The sequence below is a fragment of the Lissotriton vulgaris genome, chromosome 6 (genome assembly GCF_964263255.1).
Source record: "Lissotriton vulgaris chromosome 6, aLisVul1.2, whole genome shotgun sequence".
Taxonomy (NCBI): Eukaryota; Metazoa; Chordata; class Amphibia; order Caudata; family Salamandridae; genus Lissotriton; species Lissotriton vulgaris.
This window is the reverse complement of record NC_141694.1, coordinates 1,562,637,217-1,562,660,968: the sequence shown is the minus strand read 5'-3', so window position 1 is coordinate 1,562,660,968 and position 23,752 is coordinate 1,562,637,217. Positions and strand designations below refer to the sequence as shown.

General features: G+C 46.8%; 1 protein-coding gene across 1 annotated transcript in view; it reads left to right on the top strand.

Moving 5' to 3' along the window:
• The window catches only part of BFSP1 (beaded filament structural protein 1), a 191,610-nt gene extending 168,085 nt beyond the window's left edge, over positions 1-23,525 (top strand). Inside the window, exon 8 of the mRNA XM_086925440.1 lies at positions 22,422-23,525. Within this exon, the coding sequence (XP_086781566.1) occupies positions 22,422-23,383 (962 nt within the window). The 3' untranslated portion in view covers positions 23,384-23,525. The remainder of the gene's footprint in view (positions 1-22,421) is intronic.
• Positions 23,526-23,752: the final 227 nt, after the last annotated feature.

Below are 23,752 nucleotides of genomic sequence, written 5' to 3'. Positions count from 1 at the left end.
AAAACTAGCTCGGCCGAAGGCCCCTGACATGACCTTACATGGACGAAGGAAGAAAAGGCACCTTCAGCCACCAATTAGCCAGTCCCCCCAAGTCCTTGCACCAACCAAGAGAGACTAGCAGGGCCCCAACTACTGAAAGCCCTTTGTATCAAGAAATAGGCTGTCCAGCACATGCCGCTGGGACGCCAACGTATCCCTTCCCACTGAGCGTCAGAAAACTGTGCCAAGGAAGTCACTGCTACGGCTGGAACGCCATCTTCTACACAATCAAGCAGGAGTGTGCTTACTGAAGCGCCATCTTCTACACAATAGAGCAGAAAGAGTGTTTACATGCCGCTTGTGCTGATAACCACAATAGAGGACCGGGGAATTGGAGGGCACACGACATACTAACGAGCATGGACGAGTCCCAGGTAAGCAAAATACCGGGTCCACAGGCAATTACAGCCAGCATCCCCTGCCCCTTGGGTTTTAGGCTGGAAACAGCTTCAGCCAAGATACCATTAAGTTAGCAAGCCTGATAGCAGCCTAACGACCACCTCCCGGGGACAGCTGAGACTGCAACGAAGAGCCCCCTAGGCTCCTGACCTGCGCAGGGACATACCTGGGGAACTGCAAGCCCCTCCGACACCAATAGGCATAACCACCCGGGAACAATCCCTCTAACAATAGTGAAGACTATCCCAGGCAAGAGACCAGGCGATGGGGAGGGCCCCTCCTGCAGAGAATCCCTCCCAAAATACAGTGCGCAAATGCATATATGGTAACTAGCGACGTGGACTTACAAGTGAAATACAGAAAGCCACGGTGACAGCCGGAAACACATGCCCCCCCCCTAGATAATACACGCCCCCTAGTTCAGCCTGTCGGCTGCAAGTCTATACTACCACGTGGATAGCTTATCCTTAAGGTTAAATAGGACCCCCCCTAGGGGATAGAGAACTGACCCCGGGGGTGGGGGGGTGGGGCACTGGGTAAGATACCAGATAAAATATTCTCTAAAAGTCTTCTAGGGGCCCACCTCAAGGGATTATTGGCAGTCCGGGCTCGGGCTGTGGTAGCCACAGTTGTTCTACTTATACCTGAACTGAGTGTTACACGAAGGCTGCAGACCGCGGGTGGGCTGCCAGCGGGTACCCGAGCCTTGGAAGAAAGATAGACAGCAGGACCAATGGAAGGGGAGACATGACTATTGACATATGACCTTCCCTACTCATGGTAGAGCGACACATGTGCCGGTATCAGGGGTGTACAGGTAAGAGGACTAGCTATACCTCTTAGTTGAGGTCCCCCGGAGTGGAAATGCACCAGGGGGTATTCCCACAGTGTAGGGCTGGGCCTAGAACTTCCTAACACTCCCACTTCGGCACATCCCAGACTGTCATCCGTGTAGCAAAACCTAGCCAGACAGTCACAGGAGAAAGAACCTCGGCAAAACTGAAAAGTGCATGAAATAAGGAGACAACTTAAATTTCCACGCAGCCAGTAAAGGTTCGCATAACGTGGCTCGGGGCCTCCCCCATAGCACACAGGACGTGAGAATCTATGCAGTGCCTATTCTACCGTGTTTGACAGACCAAAATACGTAGCATACATGCCAAGTGACTAAGAATTAGCACCTATTGCACACTGATTCCCTGTTGTAAAGCTTTACATACCTGCTGTTCTGCCCGTCGCAACACTATCTTATTTGGGATGACGCTAAGTGGAGTCCCGACACGCCCCAAATGGCCAATCCCCCCCACATATAAGTATGCGATCCTGAGGTGGGACAAGGCCCGAAATGCCGCACACAACCAAGGCCAAGTATGATGACAGAGACTAAAAGCAGGTCGACCACCAACATTCACAAATAAGGGGGACAGGTGGAAACTAAATTACTTCTTCTAAGGGTAAGTCAGGATGACTGCTGCACTGTTACTTTTCTTACGAATTCACATGCCCTTGCTATTGATAGAAAGGGGGGGGGGGCTCTTAATATAGGATATAAGTTCCCCTGTCTCAGGAAGGTTCTCCCAGTGAGTTTAGTTGGTATGGAAGTCTGCCCCACAACCTGTTAAGCAGCATGTTACCTTCTCTCTGAGCCTGGGCCACTACTGAAACCGCGCGCTTCACTCTTCAAACACCCCACTACCTGCACATAGTATACTCATGCAGCATGCATACCAGACCCTATCCACCTGTAAGGGCCCGTAAACTCACTCCTGGTGTATGCTCAGGGAAACAGGTCTGGACATAGCTCGACACAGCGGCCCAATCTGGTGGACTTTAGAATAGTGGGTGCAGGGTATTCGAAACCACAAGTGACTGTACAGAACGCACAGTTCTGGCAGGGCCTGCCCCCCCGAGTGAAGTGCCCCGACACCCCACACATGTATGAGAAGAACCATCAAACAAATAGAATACATTTGAGAGAAAGGCTATGGAAAGGGGAGAGGCACTGCACTGCTGGTTTATGATAGAGAGGGAAGCATCGCGTCGCCCCCACCAAGATTGTAAAACCCACCTGGCCGTCCAATTATTTCTGCACCAAACAGTCAACTTAAATTAGAGACACCAGCGACTTCTTGACAAATGAACAACTGTGAATGGGAAGATGGGTACAATTTTGTGTCTCTGGACTAGTGTCACCTATACCAGAGTGAAACACTGGGAGGATAAGGGCACTAGAGCTTTTTCTTTAGCAAGGTATAACCAAGACTTTTTGCACATTGCTGCAGCAGGGAAACCTACCCTACTACAAGGATAAGACAGGAGATAGTGGCAGAAAATATTTAAAATTAGGTTGTTATCCTTACACCGAGGGGGGTGCGAAAAGACTAAGTATGTAGGGCATAAGGTCTGAGTAAGAGACGCTGGTATGTGGAGTGAAAATTATTGGGACCAGTAAAATATCTTCAGAGCAGGAAATACGGATCCACCCGGGAACACTTCTGATCAAATATTGTGACTTACCCAGTTCCCTTATGGTTAGAGGTTTACTTATCATTTTTATTCCTGAAAATAGCAGAAAGAACACAACACTATTCTCTGTCCTACCAGCAGGTACGATGCGGCTACTTGACGCACTAAAGGCTGAAAGACAGCAGCACCTAGACTACTGTAGTTTCCTTGATTAGATAAACATACAAGAAGTACAAAACTTCTGAAGAAAGAGCCAGACTCATGGGATTCCCACCCATCAATTTTATGGCATACTTCAGTGCGCAGCCCTTGGGCGGCAAACCTGTCCAAGCAAGGTTACATTCTGGCTGTACCACGGGGACTAGGATACACCTGACTGAAGACCCCCAATTACAATGAAAACCCGTCCTAGGTAGCTTATGTTATGGATCTGCGAGGGCCAGGCCTAGCAAACGGGCTGAACTGTGCTGCCCGGCACAGGGGGAAGGCTAATTTGCACATAGCTGGGTTCCAACTAAGGAGGCATACTGCAATAACAATGGTTTGGGATGTGGCCAGAGAGATTAAGTGGCTGGGATTCATTCTGACCTACGATCCGTAACTTGTAGTACACTACAGTTACAGAGAGACACGCATCTGACCAATACGTCTCGTCACTCTATGAACTCGGGCAACCTTCACTCCTATCTAAAACCCAACGTGACATAAGCCCCAATGTAAACCGGACGAGACACAACTACCACTTAAGCTCCTTCCCCGACGAAACTGCAGGTAACTAGGCCGAAACAGGATAAAGACGTGGGGTATGGGATGTCGCTGCGCCATACAGATACAAAGCACGCTTGCCTGCAAGTCAACTACTCTCGGTCCCGGCCCAAACATGCCTAACCTGAACCTGCTCAAACGAAGACGAAACTGCCTTTCCACTTAATGGCGAACCCGCCATAATGAACACGCATGTTTAGCTGAAAAGGATAGCGTGCCTTTTACTCGACTGCTCTGCCGACACGATCTATGGCAGAAAACAAGTCAGCATGAATAAAGAATTTAATAGTAACCCCATTCCCATGAGAATAGCAGGGGCATAACCAAGTAGTACCCAGAAGCAGCGTCCCATAAAACACGCCCAACGACGGACATACAACCTGCAATAGAAAGCGGGCCATAAAACCCATTTGAAAGCCCCAGACATGAAACATGGTGTGTTGCACCCTTCTCATCCTAGAATCTTCGATGAATCGGCAATATAATTTTGTATAAAACGTTTAAATTATATATTTGTATACGGTTGCAAACAATGTATTTTATGTAAATAAAATTCTTGCCATTAAACAAGTTAGCTTGTTATTATATTTCTGTCTCTTTCGGGGATCACAGTTGCCTAATATTATGATTACTCACTGTTAGCTGTCTTTTACAATAGACAAGGTAACGCTCCCCATGATATTAGCAGGCCCCCTGCCCTTAAACCTCTACAATAAAGGCACAGACGGAACGTGTGTCTAGGCCCATTTTCCTTGGGAAACAACCACTTAACCAGTTCGATGAATCAGGTCAAAGCCCAGAAAATTGGGACATCGATAAAGGAGCAACATTTTAACAATCATCAGGCAGACGCAGATGTCTCTCAAAATGTTCAACTATCAAAAGCCAACGTCTAATGGGCCAAATGCTTGTCACTTTCATCAGAAGTACCAGAGAGGAGCGCCAGCTGCTCCCTTCGCCTCATTTCAAGCCATGCAGCACCTACTGCCACCCCCCAGCGCATCCCTCAACTCCGAACACCTGTACTGGTAATTAAAGGCCCGGCTTAATAGGGGAAGGGGCCCAGCGCGCTGACATTTATCACATTATATGCATGTATGCGACCGATCGTCTCGCCATGGAAACCGGATGGAACGGAAACTTTACAAGTGAGCAACGTACAGAAACCACCGAATCACATGAAAATAAATTCATTTGCTACAAAATACCTCCTTACAGTAGAAATCTTGGCACAAACTCCCCCCGAGATCTCGGAGTGCTTTGGAGCCATATTTCCGCGGCAAGCATGCAATGATTTGAAGTGACGCGCGCGAAGTTTGCGCCTCACATCAGACTCGAACCTGGGTCCCCGGCTTCAGGCCCAGCCCTCCGAACCGCTGGGATACCCTTGAAGGGAGACAAACGAGAGCAAACAAAACACAACATGAGGCAGCACACGGTGTGACAGAGGAGGAAAGCACCGACATGTGTGCAGGTATCAGAGAAACGAAGCACAGTGTAGGCAAACACTGCACACTAAATGAAACATGCCCGTCATAGTTAATTACAAAAGCGTACTCCGGCCACCACAAGGAGCTCCGGACGATCGTCCCGAAGTTTAAGGTACTTGGAGCTCTACTGACAGCACTACCATAGGTGCATAAGTTAACTGTTGCTAACTATTTAAATATAAACTCTGCTGTTGGTGCGCTGAGTATATTCACAGGAAAAGAGTTTGCCGTAAATATTTCACAGTAAACGCTGCCAAGTAACATACGGTGAAAACACCACATAGCATATCGGGGTCTGAGATGAACTCGAATTCTTTGCCCATTACCATTGGAAGTGCCGAAAATCATAATAAGTGATATCCCAGGCAAGAACGCGGCAGGAAGAATTAACGCACCACGAATGTGTCTGGCATGTCCTGTCCCACTTGAAAAGTACCAGACTGCAGGACAACGTGGGAGCTGTGCACTTATATAGGATGCAGGCCCACATCCCATCATCGGGTCCGTAAGCCCACGTGGACCGGTCACCAAAACAAGGCCAGTATCGATACCACCCGCCCCGCACAATAACAACACTTGCCTCAGGCGAAAGATAAGCATCAACCTAACTGACAAGGCTGGAACACAATGAAATCCCCCGCATGATAGACCCTTGTCCCAACCACATTGTATACTAAATAAATGCTCAGAGCGCTACACGGACACAAGGCAAACAAAGGGACGAGGGTCGCGAGGGCGGGGGGGGGGGGGGTGAACGAACGAAACTCAACAGCGGAAACTAACAAAAACCAGCCCGGGGAAGCGACCGACGGACGCTTGTCACAGTGCACATGTCGGGGGTTGGAGAAGGGGGTGGGCACTATTTGGCAAACTGTTGAGCAGCCTGTGTAATGGCGATCGGGACGGCCATGCGGAGTCCACCAAGTCTGCCGGAGGCGAGGAAATGGCCGCACAGGGACCCACGTCGGGCAGGTGCCAGAGAGCGACAATCGGCTGCTCATTCAGAAGACCCCCCCCTCACCCGCCCGCAACTCAAATTGTGGTAAAGAATACGGGGATGTCCGGGGAATACTATAACCGCCTCCCCAGACGCACCAATACACAACCGCACCATCACTCAGGCGCGAAGCCCCACCGCAGGCGCCTCGCATGTACCCACTAACATAAGACGCTGGGGGCAGGCAGGCGACAGGACCGTGGAGGGAGACAACCGAAACAGACCCCGAGGGACAAAGAAACCAACATATGTCTCACATCCCCACTCACCGGATGCAACGCAACAGCGGCACGTCGGAGCTATCACCTCGACGCAAAACGGGACCTCGGACGGCGACCCTAGGAGAAGGAAAGAGTGTCCCGACGTGACAAAAGAGTGTCCCAACATGGAACTGCGGCGTCCGGGGCGGCAAAGAGGCCTCCCCAGCGGGGCAGAGGTCTGATGTACTCCAGACGGCTCCTCCCAACCGCCCCGGACGTGCATCACTTACCAGTCTCCACCAACCAGGGGAGACTGCTTCAGGTGAGGAAATACTACGTCATGCGGGGGCGGGACAGCCCTCCGTGACTAGGAGCCCGCCCTCCTAATGGCCACTGCGTGGCCTCGGGCAGGCGCAGACTCGCAGAGGCAGCAGCACAGTGATGTTGTCAAATAATTGCCATTGCCAGATCCAGGGCACTCTAGCTTTGTCAGACCCGCCTCTCTGAGTGCAAACAGGTCCCGCCATCTTAAAGATGAGTGTGTGGTGGGGTCTTCCCTTTCAGTGTGCTCATCATGACTGTCTTATGGAATGTCTTCCTGTTCTTTCTTCAATGGGGGTGCATTTTTGCTGAGATCCTGCCGGGAACGTGACAAGGGAACAGATCCTTTCTGTGCCATAAAACCATGGCCATGTTTGCCTGTACTCGGAATTATTATTCATTATGTGTCTGACTTTCTGAGACTTTGTATTAAAGGTGCGTTACTCTGTACGCCATAAAAAGGCACATAGCGACCAATACAAGCCTTCTATCCCCCTTTTCATTGTGTAATTAGTGCTTTATATGGACCGGTACTCACCGGTACTGAGTCCTAATTTTATCACTCTAAGTACTGGCACTTCTCTACTGCCGAGGACAGTAACGGTACTCATGAAAGGATACGCTCATTGGCTGCGAGTGCTGGTGAGCAGGAGTGGAACCTGTCCCTGGCGCTCCTGTAGCTCAGATCCGAGCCACAGCTGAGCTCTTTTGCAGGGCTCATTTGCATAATGTCCAAGTGCTCAACATCATGCTGTGTTTGCCAGAGCAGGGTCAATTCAGGCCCTATGCTGTCAATCACATTCACACTATTGTGTGCATTTGTGCAAACACAGAAATCAAGACAGTCCGCTGACAGCGCCAATTAAGAAGGCCATGGGAGGTAAAGAGTTTAAATGGCTTTAATCATACCGGAGTATTTTGTGTGTCTGCTTTTGTGTGTTTGCCTGCATGTGTTTTTTCTGTGAGAGAAAAGTGAGCGAAAGAGGTAGAGAATCGAGACACTCTCAGGAGATATTAAGAAGAAAATGTGTGGTGCTTTGCGAGTGCATGTCTGCTCGGTGACAAAGGTTCATAAAGAAAGTAAAAGGGAGGGTTGATGAGTGAAAGGATAGATGGGTGTGCGAGTGAAAGACTGGATGCATGGGTAAGTGAAAGTGTGGATCTATAGATGGATGAATGAAAATATGGATGAATGAAAGAGGATGGATGGATGGATGGATGGATGGATGGATAAAAGGGCGAATGGGTGGATGAGTAAAATAATGGATGGATGAATGAAAGGGAGGGAGGATGGATGAAATGGTGGATAAATGGATGCATGCGTAAAAGGGAGGATGGGTGGAGTGAAAGGGAGGATGGAAGGAAGGACTGAAAGGGTAGATGGATGGATGAGCCAAAGGATTGATGGATGCGTGAAGGGTGGATAGAGAGATGGACAAGTGAAAGGATGCTAGGATGGATAGGTTTGGAAATGGAAGGGTGGACAGACAGAATGGTGAAAAACTGAATGATGGATGAAAGACTGAATTGATGACAAAATATAAAAGTTAAATGGTGGACAGCAACAGGTAAATGGTAGGATAAAATGATGAATGGATACATCGATGGAAGAGACAAGAAATGTCTTCTGGGGAGGGTCGTGATAGGTTTCTTCATTTGCTTGGTGCCATAAGAGCTTTGGTTTGAAGTGGCGGTATTCTCATTTTCTCACTATTGCTGTGCTCAAACGTATCTAGTATTGTGCCAAACAACAGCAATTAATAGTATGGCATTAAGAAGGTGCAACTTTCACAAAACAGGGAAATGTTAATATATCATTGCATTTGGCTTTCATTTTGTTTAATGTTAGCCTGTTTTGTTTATATAAACACATTTCTCATGTGTTTTCGGTATGTGCAGCAACTATTATATTTCTCATTATGTATCATTATGTCTTATCCTTAGCTCTGCCCTTAGTCCCACCCACTCACCACACCTCCAGCTCGTTGTACTGAGTACCTGCACTTATTTTTCCCCATTTGAAGCCCTGCGTGTAATAGATCGCTGATGGACTCTAGAAAAGTCTCTCAGAACCAACTTTTCCCTCTTGCCCTTTTTTGGTCCAGTCCCCAATTTGTTAGAAGATTGTTTAAGACTATTGAGCGTTAAAAGTATACATCTAATAAATCATAATTGAGGGGTGACTGTCAGAGGTGATAATACCAACTCAGCAGCACATAAGCCACCCCATTGAACTTTAAATTGGGATCGCAGGCAGACAGGCAGCCTTCAGGTGATGATGTGGCTGCAGAGCCTATTTCACTGCAAAAGTGTGCCGCTCACCCGCTGCCTGCACACTGGGACAAGACAGACGTAGAATCGATTGAAAGAAAAGGTTTGTAAAACATAAGTTTCCTATTTGAGATGTTCACATTTACCATGCATCAGTTTTTCTTCCCAGTGGGTTGGAAACCTATTCAGTCTATTTACGGCATTTCTATTTGATTGATTTTATGTGACCTAGGGCCAGTTGTAGATAATTCATATTTACCGACTCTTAAATACCGAATTTTACGGATTCGGTATTTAAGAGTTGGTAAATATGAAGGGGGGAGATGTAGGTATTACAGATTCTGTAAATACTGAATCGTTAAGATTCGGTATTTACCGATTCTGTAAATACCGATTCGGTAATGCCCATTGATTCCCATGGGCATTGAAGCCCATAGGAATCAATGGGCATTACTGAATCGGTATTTACCGATTCGGTAAATACCGATTCCAGCAAGGGTGCAGGGGGTGTCACTTTGACACCCTCTAGCACCCCAAATACAGGCATGTGTGCCATGTGGCACACAGACATGCCCTAAGGGCATGTCTGTCTGTCACATGGCATAGGTGTGCATGCACACATGTGCATGCACACCAGGATTCGGTATTTTACCACCCAATTGGATTGGGTGGTAAAATACCGAATCTGTAAGGCCTTTGGGACTCAGAAGAGTCCCACTCACATCTGGGTTTTACAGAATCGTTAAATTACCGATTCGGTATTTTACAGAATCAGTAAATTTACCAATTCGGTCAATTTACCAAATCTGTAAAATTAAGGGCCCTACATCCCAAAAACCCATTTACCGGTCGGTAACGGCCGAAATCGGCCATTACCGGCCGGTAAATGGCCACCTACATCTGGCCCCTAGAATGGAATCGCACATAGAGAAAGAGGAAGATCTTAGAAAACAATATACATGTTACACACATTTTCTACCCATTGCACAGATCACAGTAAATACCATGGTAGGTGTTGGCCTCCGGCGTTATATATTAGTTTACAGAATTCGCTCATTTCTTCTTTGCTCCTCTGTTTGTTCATCCTTCTATCCATTTGCCCGCCCATCCATCTGTCCATTCATCCATACGTCCATCCCAAAGTTCATCCATCCATCCATCCCTCCGTTCATCCATCTGTCCGCCCATGCATTAATTCATTATGCCCTCCTCTTTTTCTCACCTCCCCCCCGCTTGACGGATTGCCCTGGAAATTTCCCTTTACTGCTAGAATCGCAGAGGCACTTTCTTTGGACAATTTTGTGAAGATTTGTCAAACAGCATCAAGGATATAGGCAAGTCAAAAAACGCTTTTCCTATGGAAACTACTACCTAGGTCCTAACAATAACTACCTACTGGCGACGGCCAGTGGGTAATATATATATTTGCCACGTCCCTGGGGGCAGATCACACTAAAATAATGCGGGGGTTCCGCATGCCCCCCCTGGAGCCCTGCACCTCCCCGGAGCTAAACTTAAAATGAATGTGAGGGGGGGCCCACCCGGCCTCACCTGCAGCCCTGGGGATGGCCACCTCCCCAGGACCAAAATACATTAACGAAGGGGGGCACATGGCTCCCCTAGTGGAGCAATTTTTTAACCTGGGGCCCGGCACCCGCCAGAGCCAGCTCCTACTTCCTACCAAGGTGCCCACCCCTGGGAGGTAGCTGTTTGCTTTTGCTTGGTGGAAACTGATAGCTCCCACCAAGCAAAAGCAAACATAACTCCACTTTCTGAAAGCCAGAGCAGTCAAACAGCTCCGGCTTGCAGAAAGGAAAGTTTTCATTGGGTTCCCTGCATGCAAATCTGCGTGCAGAGAAAGAGATGAAAACATTGCTCTGACAGACAGGGTGCTGCCTTTCAGCAGCCCCTTTTCTGTCAAAGCAATGCTGGCTCCTCCAGGGAGTGGGGAACTCGCAGGGACCACAGGGGCCTTGAGGCTTCATCCGAGGACCACAACACAGGTCACTGGATGCCCTAGCAACATTTAGAAAGAAGAGGCTGGACCCTCGAAGATGTGGTCCACAGGTCCCAAATAGGCCTGGGGAGGGGGGCTGTGTGGCCTAGCCCCACTTAGTGTATTGGCCGGGCCCCAGATGATGGGGGCCCTGGAGCTGAAATCAGAATGGGGAGTGGGGACACGCAGCGCCCTCCCTAATGAAAACACATTTTTAAAAAGGCGGGCAACGGGGGATGGGGTCCCCTCAGAAGATATCGGCCCAGGGAGTGGGGCCGGGTGACCCCCCCTCACCTTTTTCAAAAAGGGTGGGCCCCTGGGAATGACGTTTGCAGGGCAAAAATCTACCAGGGGAAGGGGCCATGGGGCTCTTCTCTCCTAATAAAAACATTTTTATTGTAAAAGGCTGGCCCCGGGCAAGTCACCAGAGGCTCTAGCCCTACCTCAACAACTCTACAAAGGGGCCTCCTGGTACACAACTTGTTGGGAGATCAGGTCCCTGTGGCTGCTAATGGTTCCAGGGGGCCAATAGCTATGGGTGGACAGTAAACTCCGCTCCACCAGCGGAGTTTGCTACGTTTTGCCCACTCCACGCTCCACTTGAAGCGTGGAGTACGGCAAACTCTCTGTGAGCTCCGCTCATGTAGCAGAGTTTACGACCCATAGCCATGGCTATGGCAAGTTATGGGGTGCGCTTGCCCAGTATAGAGTATGCTCCTGCTGCACTTCTCTTTCGTCACTAGGTAGGCTAAGATGATGCCAGCAGAGAGGTGCGGACACTTCATTTGTGCATAGGCGTGTCCGATTCAGTGACTCAGTGACTGGCCCGAGGCAACCGGGCAATCTGGATGATTGATGTACCAGTGTTGGTGCATCAACTCTTCCAATGGGCTCGGAGTGACATTACTCTAATATCTAATAGCAGCAAAAGACTGGTATTTTCTTTTCAAGAGGGAGTCGCATCTCCTGAATCAGTTTTGAAAATAAATAATACAGCAGCTCCTGGCCTGCTCCTCCTGATTCTACTCTGCCACTGGATTGCCCTTACAAGCCCCAGCAGTAGCCAGTGTAAGCAAAGGTACAAGTGCAAAGTGCTGCAACTTCTATATCCCATTTCCTGTGCCAAGACTCAACTGCAGCGCTCCTTCCACCACACAGGGCTCCTGTGATCCAAGAATATTGGGTTTGAGCAGTTGGCTGCTTCTCTATGCCCCTTCCTAATAGCAACTCACAATTCCTAAATAGCGAGTCGCAAATAAATTGTGATTCGCTATTTAGGAATTTTACATGGCCTGGCCATTTTGCATGCGCAAACGGGTCACTAACCTGGTTGCACTTGCAATTTAGGGTCGTACATCTGGCCTTTGGTCCGTTATGGGTTTTTGGGTGGAAAATGTATTTTTAATTGTTTAGGGTGGGTGTGGATTTTTAGGTAACAAGGGACATTTAAGGGTTTAGGGTGAATGTGGGTTTTTGCCCGGCAAAGGTATTTTTAAGGTTTAGGATGTGTGTTGGTTTTAGGGTGGCAAGTGACGTTTTAGGGTTTGGGTGCATGAGGGTTTTTGGGTGGCAAGGGTAGGGGTTTAGTTTGAGTGATGGTTTTTGGGTGGCAATAATATTTTTAATGTTTTTGGTTTTTGGGTGTTTATGAGTTTTGGGGTGGTATGGGTATGGGTATGTCTGGGTTTAGGGTGGGTAAGGGACTTTGGGTGGCAAGGGTATTTTTAATGTTAATGGTGGGTATGGGTTTTGGGTGGCAAGGGTATTTTTTGAGTTTAGAGTGTATGTGGGTGTTTGGGTGGAAAGGGTAATTTTAGGGGTTAGGGTTGGCATGGTTTTTGTTTAGAAATAGTATTTTTTGGGTTTAGGATGGGTGTGGGATTTTGGGTAGAAAGGGTATTTTTAGGGTTTAGGGTGGGTGTAGGATTTTGGGTGAAATTTTAATTTTAGGGTTTAGGGTGGGTATGGATTTTTGGGTGGCAAGGGTAATTTTAGGGCTTAGGGTGGGTATGGGTATTTGGGTGGCAATGTATTTTTGTGGTTTAGGGTGGTTGCGGGTTTTTGGGTGGCAAGGATATGTTCAATGTTTCGGGTGGGTGTGGGTTTTTGGGTAACAGGAGTATTTTTAGGGTTTGGGTGTGTATGTGTTTTTGGGTGGCAATGGTATTTTTAGGTTTTAGGTTGGGTGTCAGTTTTTGGGTGGCAAGGGTATTTTTAGGGTTTAGGGTGGGTATGGGTCTTTGGGTGGCTAGTTTAATTTTATGGTTTAGGGTGGTTGTGGGACCTTGGGTGTTTAGCGTGATTTCAGGGTTTCTGTTGGTATGGGTTTTCGGGTGGGAAGTGTCTTCTTAGGGTTTAGGGTGGATATGGGTTTTTGAGTGGCACAGTATTTTTAGGGTTAAGGGTGGGTGTGGTTATTTGGGTGGCAATGGCAATTTTTAGGGTTTAGGGTGGGTGTGGGTTTTTGGGTGGCATGGGTATTTTTATAGTTTATATTAGGTGTTCGTTTTTGGGTGGCAAATGTATTTTTAGGGTTTAGGTGGGTGTGTGTTTTTATGTGGGAAGGGTATTTTTAGAGGTTAGAGTAGGTGTGGGTTTTTGGGTGGAAAGGGTATTTTTAAAGTTTAGGGTGGGTATGGGTTGTTGGGTGGCAAGTTCATTTTTAGGGTTAAAGGGTTAAAGGTGAGTATGGGTTTTTGGATGACAAGGGTAATTTTAGGCTTTAGAGTGAGTATGGGTTTTTGGTTGGTAAGGGTATTTTTAGGGTTTAGGGTGTGTATGGGTTTTTGGGTGGCAAGGGTATTATTAGGGTTTATGGTGGGTATGGGTTTGTAGGTGACAAGGGTATTTTTAGATTTTTGGGAGGGTATGGGGTTTTGCATGCCAAGAGTAATTTTAGCGTTTAGGGTGAGTATGGGTTTTTGGGTAGCTAGAGTATTGAGGGTTGAGGGTGGGTATTGAATGCAAGGGTTGCAAGGGTATTTTTAGGGTTAATTGTGGGCATGTTTTTGAGGATCAGCAAGGAAACAACCAAAAAAACTGCTTTCAAAACAGCCCTCAACCTCTACCACAGACAGATGAGCGAATCAAAAAAAGGTCTTAGCCTCATGCATCAAATCAAGCTCCAATAACAGCAAAGAACTCTTCAACAGTGTTAAAGAATTCTACAATCCCTCAGCTGAAAATAAACAACATTACCCTCTCACAGGAACTCTGCCACAACCTTGCAAACTTTTTCTATGACAACATCGCTAACATCTACAGAAACTTCAAACCCCAGCCCAAGGTCAACTTCTTCAAGCAGCACAATGAACCCGTACCACCACAGACATCTGACTAATCAAATGGTGCCCGCTCGCACCACAGGACACCGCCTCCATCATTAGCACAGTCCACTCAGGGGTCCCAATCAACCCATGCTCACCACATCTTCAAAATAGGCAAAGCCAGAATCAGCCACATACTCCCCACCTTGTTCAGCAACTCAATTTTCACATTCACTTTCCATGAGGACTGGAAACATGCAGAAGTCAACACACTACTAAAGAAACCATTGCCAGACCTCAGCGAAATCAATAACTACCAACCAATCTCCTTGCTCCTGTTTCCGGCCAAAGCGTTAGAAAAAGCCATCAATCAACAATGCTCCTCACATCTGAAATGGAACCTCCTTCTTGGCTCCTCTCAATTCTTGACTAAGGAGAAACTGCAGCTCTGATCCTCCTAGACCTCTTGGCAGCCTTCAATACGGTCTCCCACCACACAGGGAGCTGGTCTCAGATGGATCCCCTCTCTTCTCACTGGAAAAAAGCAAAAAGTCTTCCTTCCCTCTTCCCCTCTGAACACAAAGAAATCACCTGTGGAGTACCCCAGGCATCCTCGCTCAGCCCCACCCTCTTGAACACTTAAATGACACCCCTGGCCAGCATCGCCAAAACCCATGGACTCAACTTTATTTCCTATGCCGAAGACATACAACTCATCCTCTACCACTCTGAAAACACCACCAAGACCAACTTTCACAACTGCATGACAGACATCACCAACTGGAGGAAGGACAACTTCCTGAAGCTCACAACAGACAAGACAGAGGTACTGGTCTTTGGAAACAAAAGCTTGCCATGGGTTGCAAGCTGGTGCCCTCAGAACTCGGACCCACTCCTGCCCCCACTGACCATAATAAGAACCTTGGCATTATTCTGCACAACAAACTAACCTGACAACTCAGGTCTTCCTCCTACTTCTTGATCCTCTGCATCCTTCTTAATATATTCATATGGTTACCATAAAGCTCAAGATGCATCATCACCCAGGCCCTCATCTCCAGCTGACTGCACTATGGCAACCGTCTCTAAGCAGGAATCACAGCTCAACTCCTCTGATAACTACAGACCGTACAGAACACCACAGCCAGACTCATCCTGGCTCTCCCTAGACAAACCCACAGCACCCATATCCTCAGGGAACTCCCCTGGCTTCCTGTTCAGAAAAGATGCAGGTTCAAGCTCCGTAACCAGGCATACAATGCCCACCAATACTGCAGACCCGCCTACTGGAACCTTTACTTCCATCGCCCGACAGACGCCTCTGTGGCCCTTTCCCTAATGCAGGGGTGAAGGTTAGTAGATGCAGAGGTCACTCCTTCTTCTACCTTGCAAAGAAAGAAATGGAATGAGCTACCCTTATATTTACAGACCTCTCCATCTCTTCCAGAGTTCCCGAAAGCCACTTAAGACTTAGCTATCCAGCTAATCAACTGGACCCTGCCAGCACCTGGATACTCTCAGGGGTGAAAAAAAGCGCTCAACAAATCTACTGATTGTTTTATTGAATGATAATTAAACTCTTAACAATCCTAGGCATGGTAAGGCTTGGCTATGACATCATGCTTGCTTTATAATCTTGTATTAGCGACCATTAAGAGCCTCATGATTACCGTCCAATTGTTGTTTAAATTATGCAAAAAAAATGCTCCATTATTCCACCTGGGAGGAATTCGGCTTTGCTTGATTTATTCGGCTGTTGCAATATACCTAAAGTATCTAGGCCCCTGCTTTCATGGAGCACTGACCCATCAGTCTTTTAAGATTTAACCAAATATGTATGCATATCGACATCAGCCTATGTCTCTTTAACGTAACATGCATCAAAATACTTTAAAAAACTTAGGGCCTGATTTACAGTGTGGCTGATGGGTACTCCGTCAATAACCTACAGGATATGTCTTCTAACTTATTACAAGTTCATTATATCCAAATGCACTTTTAGTAAGGTAGATGCGTGATCTGTCACATTTGTAACAGAGTATCCTTCCACCAAATTCTAAATTGGGCCCTTAGGCTGTCATCATTCTTTACAATGCCTCTAAATGCCTCTCACGTTCCTGGATGTCATGATCAGCACAAGTACATACTCTTAACTGCTCTGCTCAGGTGGGTAATTTTTGGCGACTGAGAATTCCTGATGTGCCTCTGTATTCTGCTTGTTCCTGTAAGTGGTTTGCTGCCAGAAGGAAGACTTGCTATCCCCCTGGACAGCTCAAGCTCGCCCAATTTCCCATAATTTCAGTTACAGTTTGGCTGTGTGCCTCGTTTAAGGTAGCAGGTGCATTTGCACTCTGTGTAGTGTTCCGTGGCTCCCTGAGGCTGTTTCCATTATGTTTTATGTCTTCTCACCCCATTTTCCTCTCGTCCCTGGGAAGAGGGCAACGTGGACTGCAGGACCTGCTTTCAGATACAAATCCCATTTGACAACAGGAGCTGCCCATGCTCTCACCCTTGTTTGCAGATAAACAAAGGACAGTTTGTCTCATTAAATGTATCTGGCTACCACAAACTTGACCATGGCAAAGCACAGATCAAAAGCGTGCCAGGACCGAACTTGGGAAACCAAAAGCAGCCCTGCTAAAAAGACTCAAACCAGCTCATCAACCTGGGAGTAGTTACAGTATTTGGCCTGGACCCAAAGAACTCTACCAAACCCACACATTTTTTAGAACTAGTCACCAAGAAAAGGTCATGTGTGGATTCCACAATGTTTTCTTATCCACAGTGCCCTACAAATCATAAACTACGGCTCAAATCACACACTTTCCTAATATTTCTGTGCAAAAGGTTACCGCATCTGCTGGGATGTGCTAAGTTCCTTTCAACCAGCATTCCACTTCGGATAAAAATAGTACCCCACTTGTGTGGTTCATCCTAGTGCCAACAACAGGAATGGATCAAACCAGGAACCATGAGAAGGCTATATTGACTTTGCATGTTCCCTGACTTAATCTGTTGCTGGCATTAGGCGATACCCAAGTAGGGATCCATTAAGAGGAGAACTTGTTGGAAAGAGGGCATGCCCCCTTTCCAGCGCTACCTCTGCCACAGAGATTGGTGCTCAGGGACAGTCATGTCCTCGCAGCACCAATCAAAAGTGAAAGTAGACTGCACCCTTACTGTTGTCTACTTTCACTTTGTTTTGCTGTGATGTCAGCTATCGGTGTCTGCTGCCAGTATAGCAAAACAAAACAAAAAAATCAAACCTGGGGCACAGGGGAAGCTCTTTGTAGTGCCCTTACTAGCACAGAGACACGGACACAGGGTAGCGTATTTATTGCACGTCCTTCGTCTTCGTTCATCGGCTAACTGCCATCCTCAGACCCTGGCTCCTCCCTATCCGCCCGCCCTCGTTCTCCCTCGGGCAGGTCCTAGTGCCCCGTGTGTGTATGTCCATCATTACATCTCCCCCCTCTGTGAATAAAACAAAATACAGCAATGTATCAACACCCTTTGCTTTCACGTCGCTGAAGGTCGCTGAAGGTCGCCGCTTAAAGTTCTTCAATGAGGCGAGACGGTTTTCTAATAGTCCGTCTGGGGCGCAACTAAGGATCAGGGGTATCTCGCTCGTGCTCATCGGGAGTCCCCATTATTACCTGGCTGTTGCTGAGCGGTGTCTCATGTTTATTGTTCTCGACTGGAGATTCAGTCAATAGTTCCTTTATGCTAGTGCTGCACTTCTTGAAGTGTGTCACATTCCTGGTGATTCGTTTTCCGTCTGTTTCCGCGGTGATCATAGTTCCTTTCTGTTTCACAACTTTCAACGGAGTGTCGTGGTATTTGCATGTCAGTTTTTCTGTGTTGCTCTTGCCTCGCCAACACCCAGTCTCCTTCCCGAATTTCAGCGTGAGAGGCGTTTCGACGTTCATCCACGTATCACTTCATTTCTTTTTTTCCTTCTTCAGCTTATCCAGGGCCGCCATTTCCTCATTATCAGAATCTGGATATGATCCACTCACTGGGACATTCATCATGGGCAGTCTGGTGCGCACTGACCGGCCTAGCATGAGGGGGGCCGGGCATTTGCCCGTGGTGGAGTGGGGTGTGTTTCGGTAGGCACCTAGTACTTCATTGAGCGTCGTCTGAATGCTCTTTCGAGTGAGCTCCGCCTGCTGAATGGCTTTCTTGACCGTGGCCATGAAGCGTTCAACCATTCCCTTCGCTTATGGCCAGAGTGGTGTGATTTTCCAGTGTTTGAAGTTTAGGTGTTGAACAAACTCGGCGAAGTCATGGCTGTTGAAAAGGGGCTCATTATCAGATTTTACCACTTGAGGAATGCCCCAGGCGGCGAAGACTTCATCTAGAATTGGTATGGCACTGGAGCCTTTGGTGGATGTGCACAGTTGTGCAATGGGGAATCTGGAATATTTGTCCATGATGACCAGGACATATTGTCCTGACTTGAACGGCCCAAAGAAATCAATGGCAATGTGTTTCCAGACGCCATCTGGCAGTGGAGACATTTGCAGCAGTGCGGGGGGGTCTGGAAGGCTCACTAGCTGACACTGTGGGCAGTCCTTCAGCGTGTTTCCACCATTAGATCCAGTGTCGGAAACCAGACCCGCTCTCGGAGTGCTCTTTTCGTGGCTACTATGCCCCTGTGTCCTTCATGTGCTAGATTGATGACTCCTTGTCTTAGCTGCCTTGGAATCACAATCCGAGTGTCTCTTAGGATAAGACCATTGGTGGCTATTGAGAGTTCATCATGGACGTGTTTGAACGCGGACATCTCTTGATCACCCTGTCCCTTATTTTCTGACTGTCGCCAGCTATTTGTCTGTATGTAACATTTTACTTCCTGCAGGTTGACGTCTAGCTGGGTGGCCTCACAGATTGCTTCCAGCGGAACAGTAGGGGGTCTGGCCTGATCTACCACGAAATGGATGTACTCATCAGCAATCGACCGTTTGGATTTGCTGGTCCGGGTGGGGTGTCTGGACATGTAGTCGGCAGGGTTTGCAGCTTTCCCTGGCTTGTGTACAATGGTGTACGTGTATTCTTGTAACCTGAGGCCCCATCTCTCTATTCGTGGCTGCATTTTTGCTCGAGGATTTCCGAAAATTGTGATCAGAGCTTGATGGTCCGTGACCAAGGTGAAATGCTTTCCTAAGATAAAAATGTGGAAATGTTCACAGGCCCAGACAACGGCTATGCTTTATTTTTCTGGCTGGGAGTATGCCCTCTCTGTATCTGTTAGACTCCTGCTGGCATATGCTACGATGTGACGTTGATCTTCCTCTCTGTCATACTGTTCTAGAATGGCCCCTAGCCCCACAGGGCTGGCATCCACTGTTATTTCTGTCTTCTTTTTTTGCGTTGAAGTAGGCCATGTTTTCAGCAGACTCCACAGCTTCCTTGATATCTCTGAAAGCACGTTCACATTGGGTGGACCACTGAAATGGCTGCCCCTGTTTGGTGAGAGTTCTCAGGGGGTGACTCATTGTGGCATAGTCTTGTATGTACCTGGAGCAGTAGCTGGCCATGCCCAGGAACGAGCGCACATCTCCAACTTCAACGGGGCTCGTGTATCGTTTAGCGCCGCTACCTTTCCGGGTTCCGGTTTCATGCCATTTCCAGAGAAAACGCGGCTGAAGAATTTCAACGTTGGCTTATGAAATTCACACTTGTCCTGATTGAGCGTGAGGTTGGCTTCCATCAGGGCATGGCAAACTCGATCTAGCGTGGTATCATGTTCTTGCGCGGTGGCTCCATATACCAGGATGTCATCACTGTTCAGTATCTGGGGAACATGATGTCCTATACTCTTTCCACTAACTTTAAAGGATTGAAGCTATGGATTTTGCGATTTACCCTTGGAGAATATTTTAGATATCGTGGAATACCTTGGAAATAAGTGAGTGTGATATAATCATCTATTTACATCAAAACACTGATCCTTCTTTCGCGATTTCTTGGACTAGTTTCAGTATTCGTGACCTTTACCCTCTAGGAGGGTTCACTCCATGTGCTAATAATATATTGGTTTATCTTTTATTCTAGCATATGAGTGGATGCTATATATGGAGTAGGAACACCTCTTAGAATTTCATTGCGCATTACCCTAGTCATATGGTGAGTGAGCTCTAAATATGCTTATACTCACTTTCCCTTTTCTTATTTTTTCCTCTCATTAATCTACTGTTCACAATGGGTTCCTATCACACTTTATCCTTTTGGACTTCACGTTCTTGGATGCTTTTGTTTATTTACGATTAGGGTGAATGGTGGAGGTATGGGATGATTACACTTTTGTGTTTCTACATTTTGTTTCACGCTTTCTATGGGATTATAAGGTTTCGTTTGAATTGAACTTTTCTTGGAGTTTTGTTTGGCACTAAAGTAACCTCCTACTAGGAGTATGCTATTGTCTTCCTCCTTTTTTCCCCCTTCTTGTGTATTATAAAGTACACTGTCTATAAGTGTGACTTTTGAAGGAAAAATATATACATAGTGATTGATGTACTATTTATAAGTTCCAACTATTTTATTCTCTGATATAATGTCTTTATCACAACCCTAGGGGACCCCTATTATCGGTCTCGTGTGTATACCTCTATATGAAGGTCTAATAGTATTGAAATTTGTCTTAAGACCACTTTGTTTTGATATGGATTTTTATATATGTTATCAAATGGTACGATTGATGTTTAATGGAATAGTGATTACATTTATTATAATATTTACAGCCCTGACGAAGGGCCTTCTACCGGAGACACAAATGCATTCACTGCAGCTCCCTCTCACTCACCAATCATCAGTGTAAGCCCGTACTCTCTTCTCAGGCGGGCATCATTGCAGGAGCACCAGGTGAGGCAGCCTTTCTTGATTATTTCGCCGCCGGGGTGGGCTCCCGGCGAGCAGGCAGACTTTGCGCTTTAGCCCCCAGACACACACGCAGTGCTACTGGTGGCGAGCTCCGGGGCAGGTGAACACACCTCCGGATGGCTGGGGTGGGCTCCCAGCGCGCGAGGACGCTCACGCCGTGACTCGGCCACAATGCGGTCACCGGTCCCACAATGCTGGATGCTTCCCAAAAGCTGTGCTTCCAGGCACGTGCACTGAGTTAGCCGTCCTCCTCACGCCACAGGTTCTTTGTACCCTCGTCGGCAGATGTAGTGTCATTACTGGCACAGAGACACGGACACAGGGTATAGGGGGTAGCAAATTTATTGCACATCCTGCTTCCACTAGTTCATCGGCTAACTACCATCCCCAGTCCCTGGCTCCTCCCTATCCTCGTTCTCCCTCGGGCAGGTCCTAGTTCCCCCTGTGTGTATGTCCATCATTACACTCTTCACCAGTAGCATTTTCTTTACTTGTACAGTCCTTGACCCATTTCCAATAGACGCGCTATAAAGGTGGAGTGGCCATTGGGAACAGGTCCACAGGTGACTACATAAGTTATCACAGGTGATATCGCATTTTGCCCAAAAATGTACGAGTAACTTTTGCTTTTCTTACCATTCATTCCAAGGGCAGATCAGGCCAATGCTAGGGGCATGCCAAATCTAAGGCCTTCCCATGAACTACATGTTATTATTGTATACAAAACTTTACCAACAAAGCAGGTAAAAGGAATTTCACATACTCCTACTTAGGATGATGGATACATACCCTTCAATATCAAGGTAGCAAAGAGTCTAGCCCTTAACCTCTTGGATGCTAATGACAAGGGTAACTCGTCATGCACTTCCCACATTCAGAATCCCTTCATCCACTCTATCACAGCTCAGCCACAATTATACTATTTCACATGTCATAATGAATGTCACAAAAACGTGCAAAAAATACAAGCTATTTTATTATGGTCTTAATTTTTGTGCTCTTTCTCCAGTTCAGAACAGTCCGACTAAGGCACCAAATATCTGATAAAATATTACAGAAAAAGTTTGACATTGACGATCTTAGTGGAAGAATTCCCCCAGAAACGTATTTTTGCGAAATATACCTCCTGTGATAAGTGGGAAATGTTTTGGCAGGGGAGGATTCTGGAAAACCTACAGGATATTCTACCCCAACGTTTCAAACTTAACAACACCGGCAAGGTTAACAAAGTGATCCAATAAGTTGTTTACTGCAAAAAAATCAAATACCGAATTCATTTATTGCAATTATTAAATTGTTTTCGTTTCATTTTTTATATTATTTCAGATATCACCATGGCTATTCAGGATATTGCAACAGCTAAACCACGCCAAAAGGGCCTTCCTAGAAAGGCTTTCAGAAAGAAAGACCATGCACCCATAGACATGACGGAGACGGACAAAGAAGGCCAAGTGTACTGCAAATCTGTAGGAGAGCTTGAAGGGCAGCAGCTAAAAGAACCTTCATATGAAAGTCATTCACAGATCCAAACAGAGCAAGATGAAATAATACAACCATGTGAAGGCACCTTGCCTGAAGATGTTCCGGATGGTGCTCAGATTAGCAAGGCATTCAATCATTTATGCAGCATGGTACGAGATCGAATGAGAGGCCACAAGAAGCCTGAACCTGCTAATGAATATTATACTAAAGGGCGTTATGTGCTGGTGACAGGTGAGGGAAGCTACTTGGACCCTTGCTTCCATTCCTCTTCCCGTCAAGCAGGAGGTGGGACCACTGTGGTCGTTAGTGATGGACCATCTTCCAATGGCAATGATGTTCTGCCAATTCCAGATGTACCTGAGCCTCCTGAGCCAGCAGACCATGATGACGATGAGACTAGCTCAGATGATGAAAAGGAAACTGATCCTGAAGATCAGAGAAGCACCAACGGGGGTGAAAAGGACAACGAAGGTGAACAGAGTGATAAGTCAGAAAATAAGAATGATGAGCCTAAAAAGCCATCAGACGTCACAAGACCAGGGCCATCTGCTCATTCTGGTGCAAGTGATGAACATCACGACTCACTGGGCAATAGAAGGGGCAAATATTCTGGTAGGGAGGATGGAATAATGGGAATGCCATGCAGAGATAGCAGCATGCCAGGCTCAATGAGCTACGAGAAGGTTGAGGTGCTCGAATCTATTGAACAGTTTACAAACGACCGAATTGAAACCTACGAAGAAACAGCAGTGATAGTAGAAACAATGATTGAGAAAACAAGCAAGAAAAAACAAGGAGGGTCCTAATCGACTTTAATGTTAGATCATGGATAGGATACTTTCTATATATATTCCGATGGTTTGAGAAAAGTGGTATTTTCTGGTTTGAATGCATGTGTTTAATATTTGAGCATTTATAGTGTTCCTGCTTGTTGTCCCCTTATTACAAAATAAATAGTATTTCAGTGGGTAGCAAATATTAAATGTAATGCATGTACAATTGTATCCTGTGATGGACCTTGACACGTGGGTTACAATCTTGATGACTCCAATCGTTTTTTTTAGTTTGCAACACTGCTAGGTGCCCAAATCTACCCTGTGCTAAGGTGAACGCCATTTAAATTTCCCCAGCAAAGTTTTTGAGTTTGCAAAGGTTTGCCAAAAATACATAAAGCC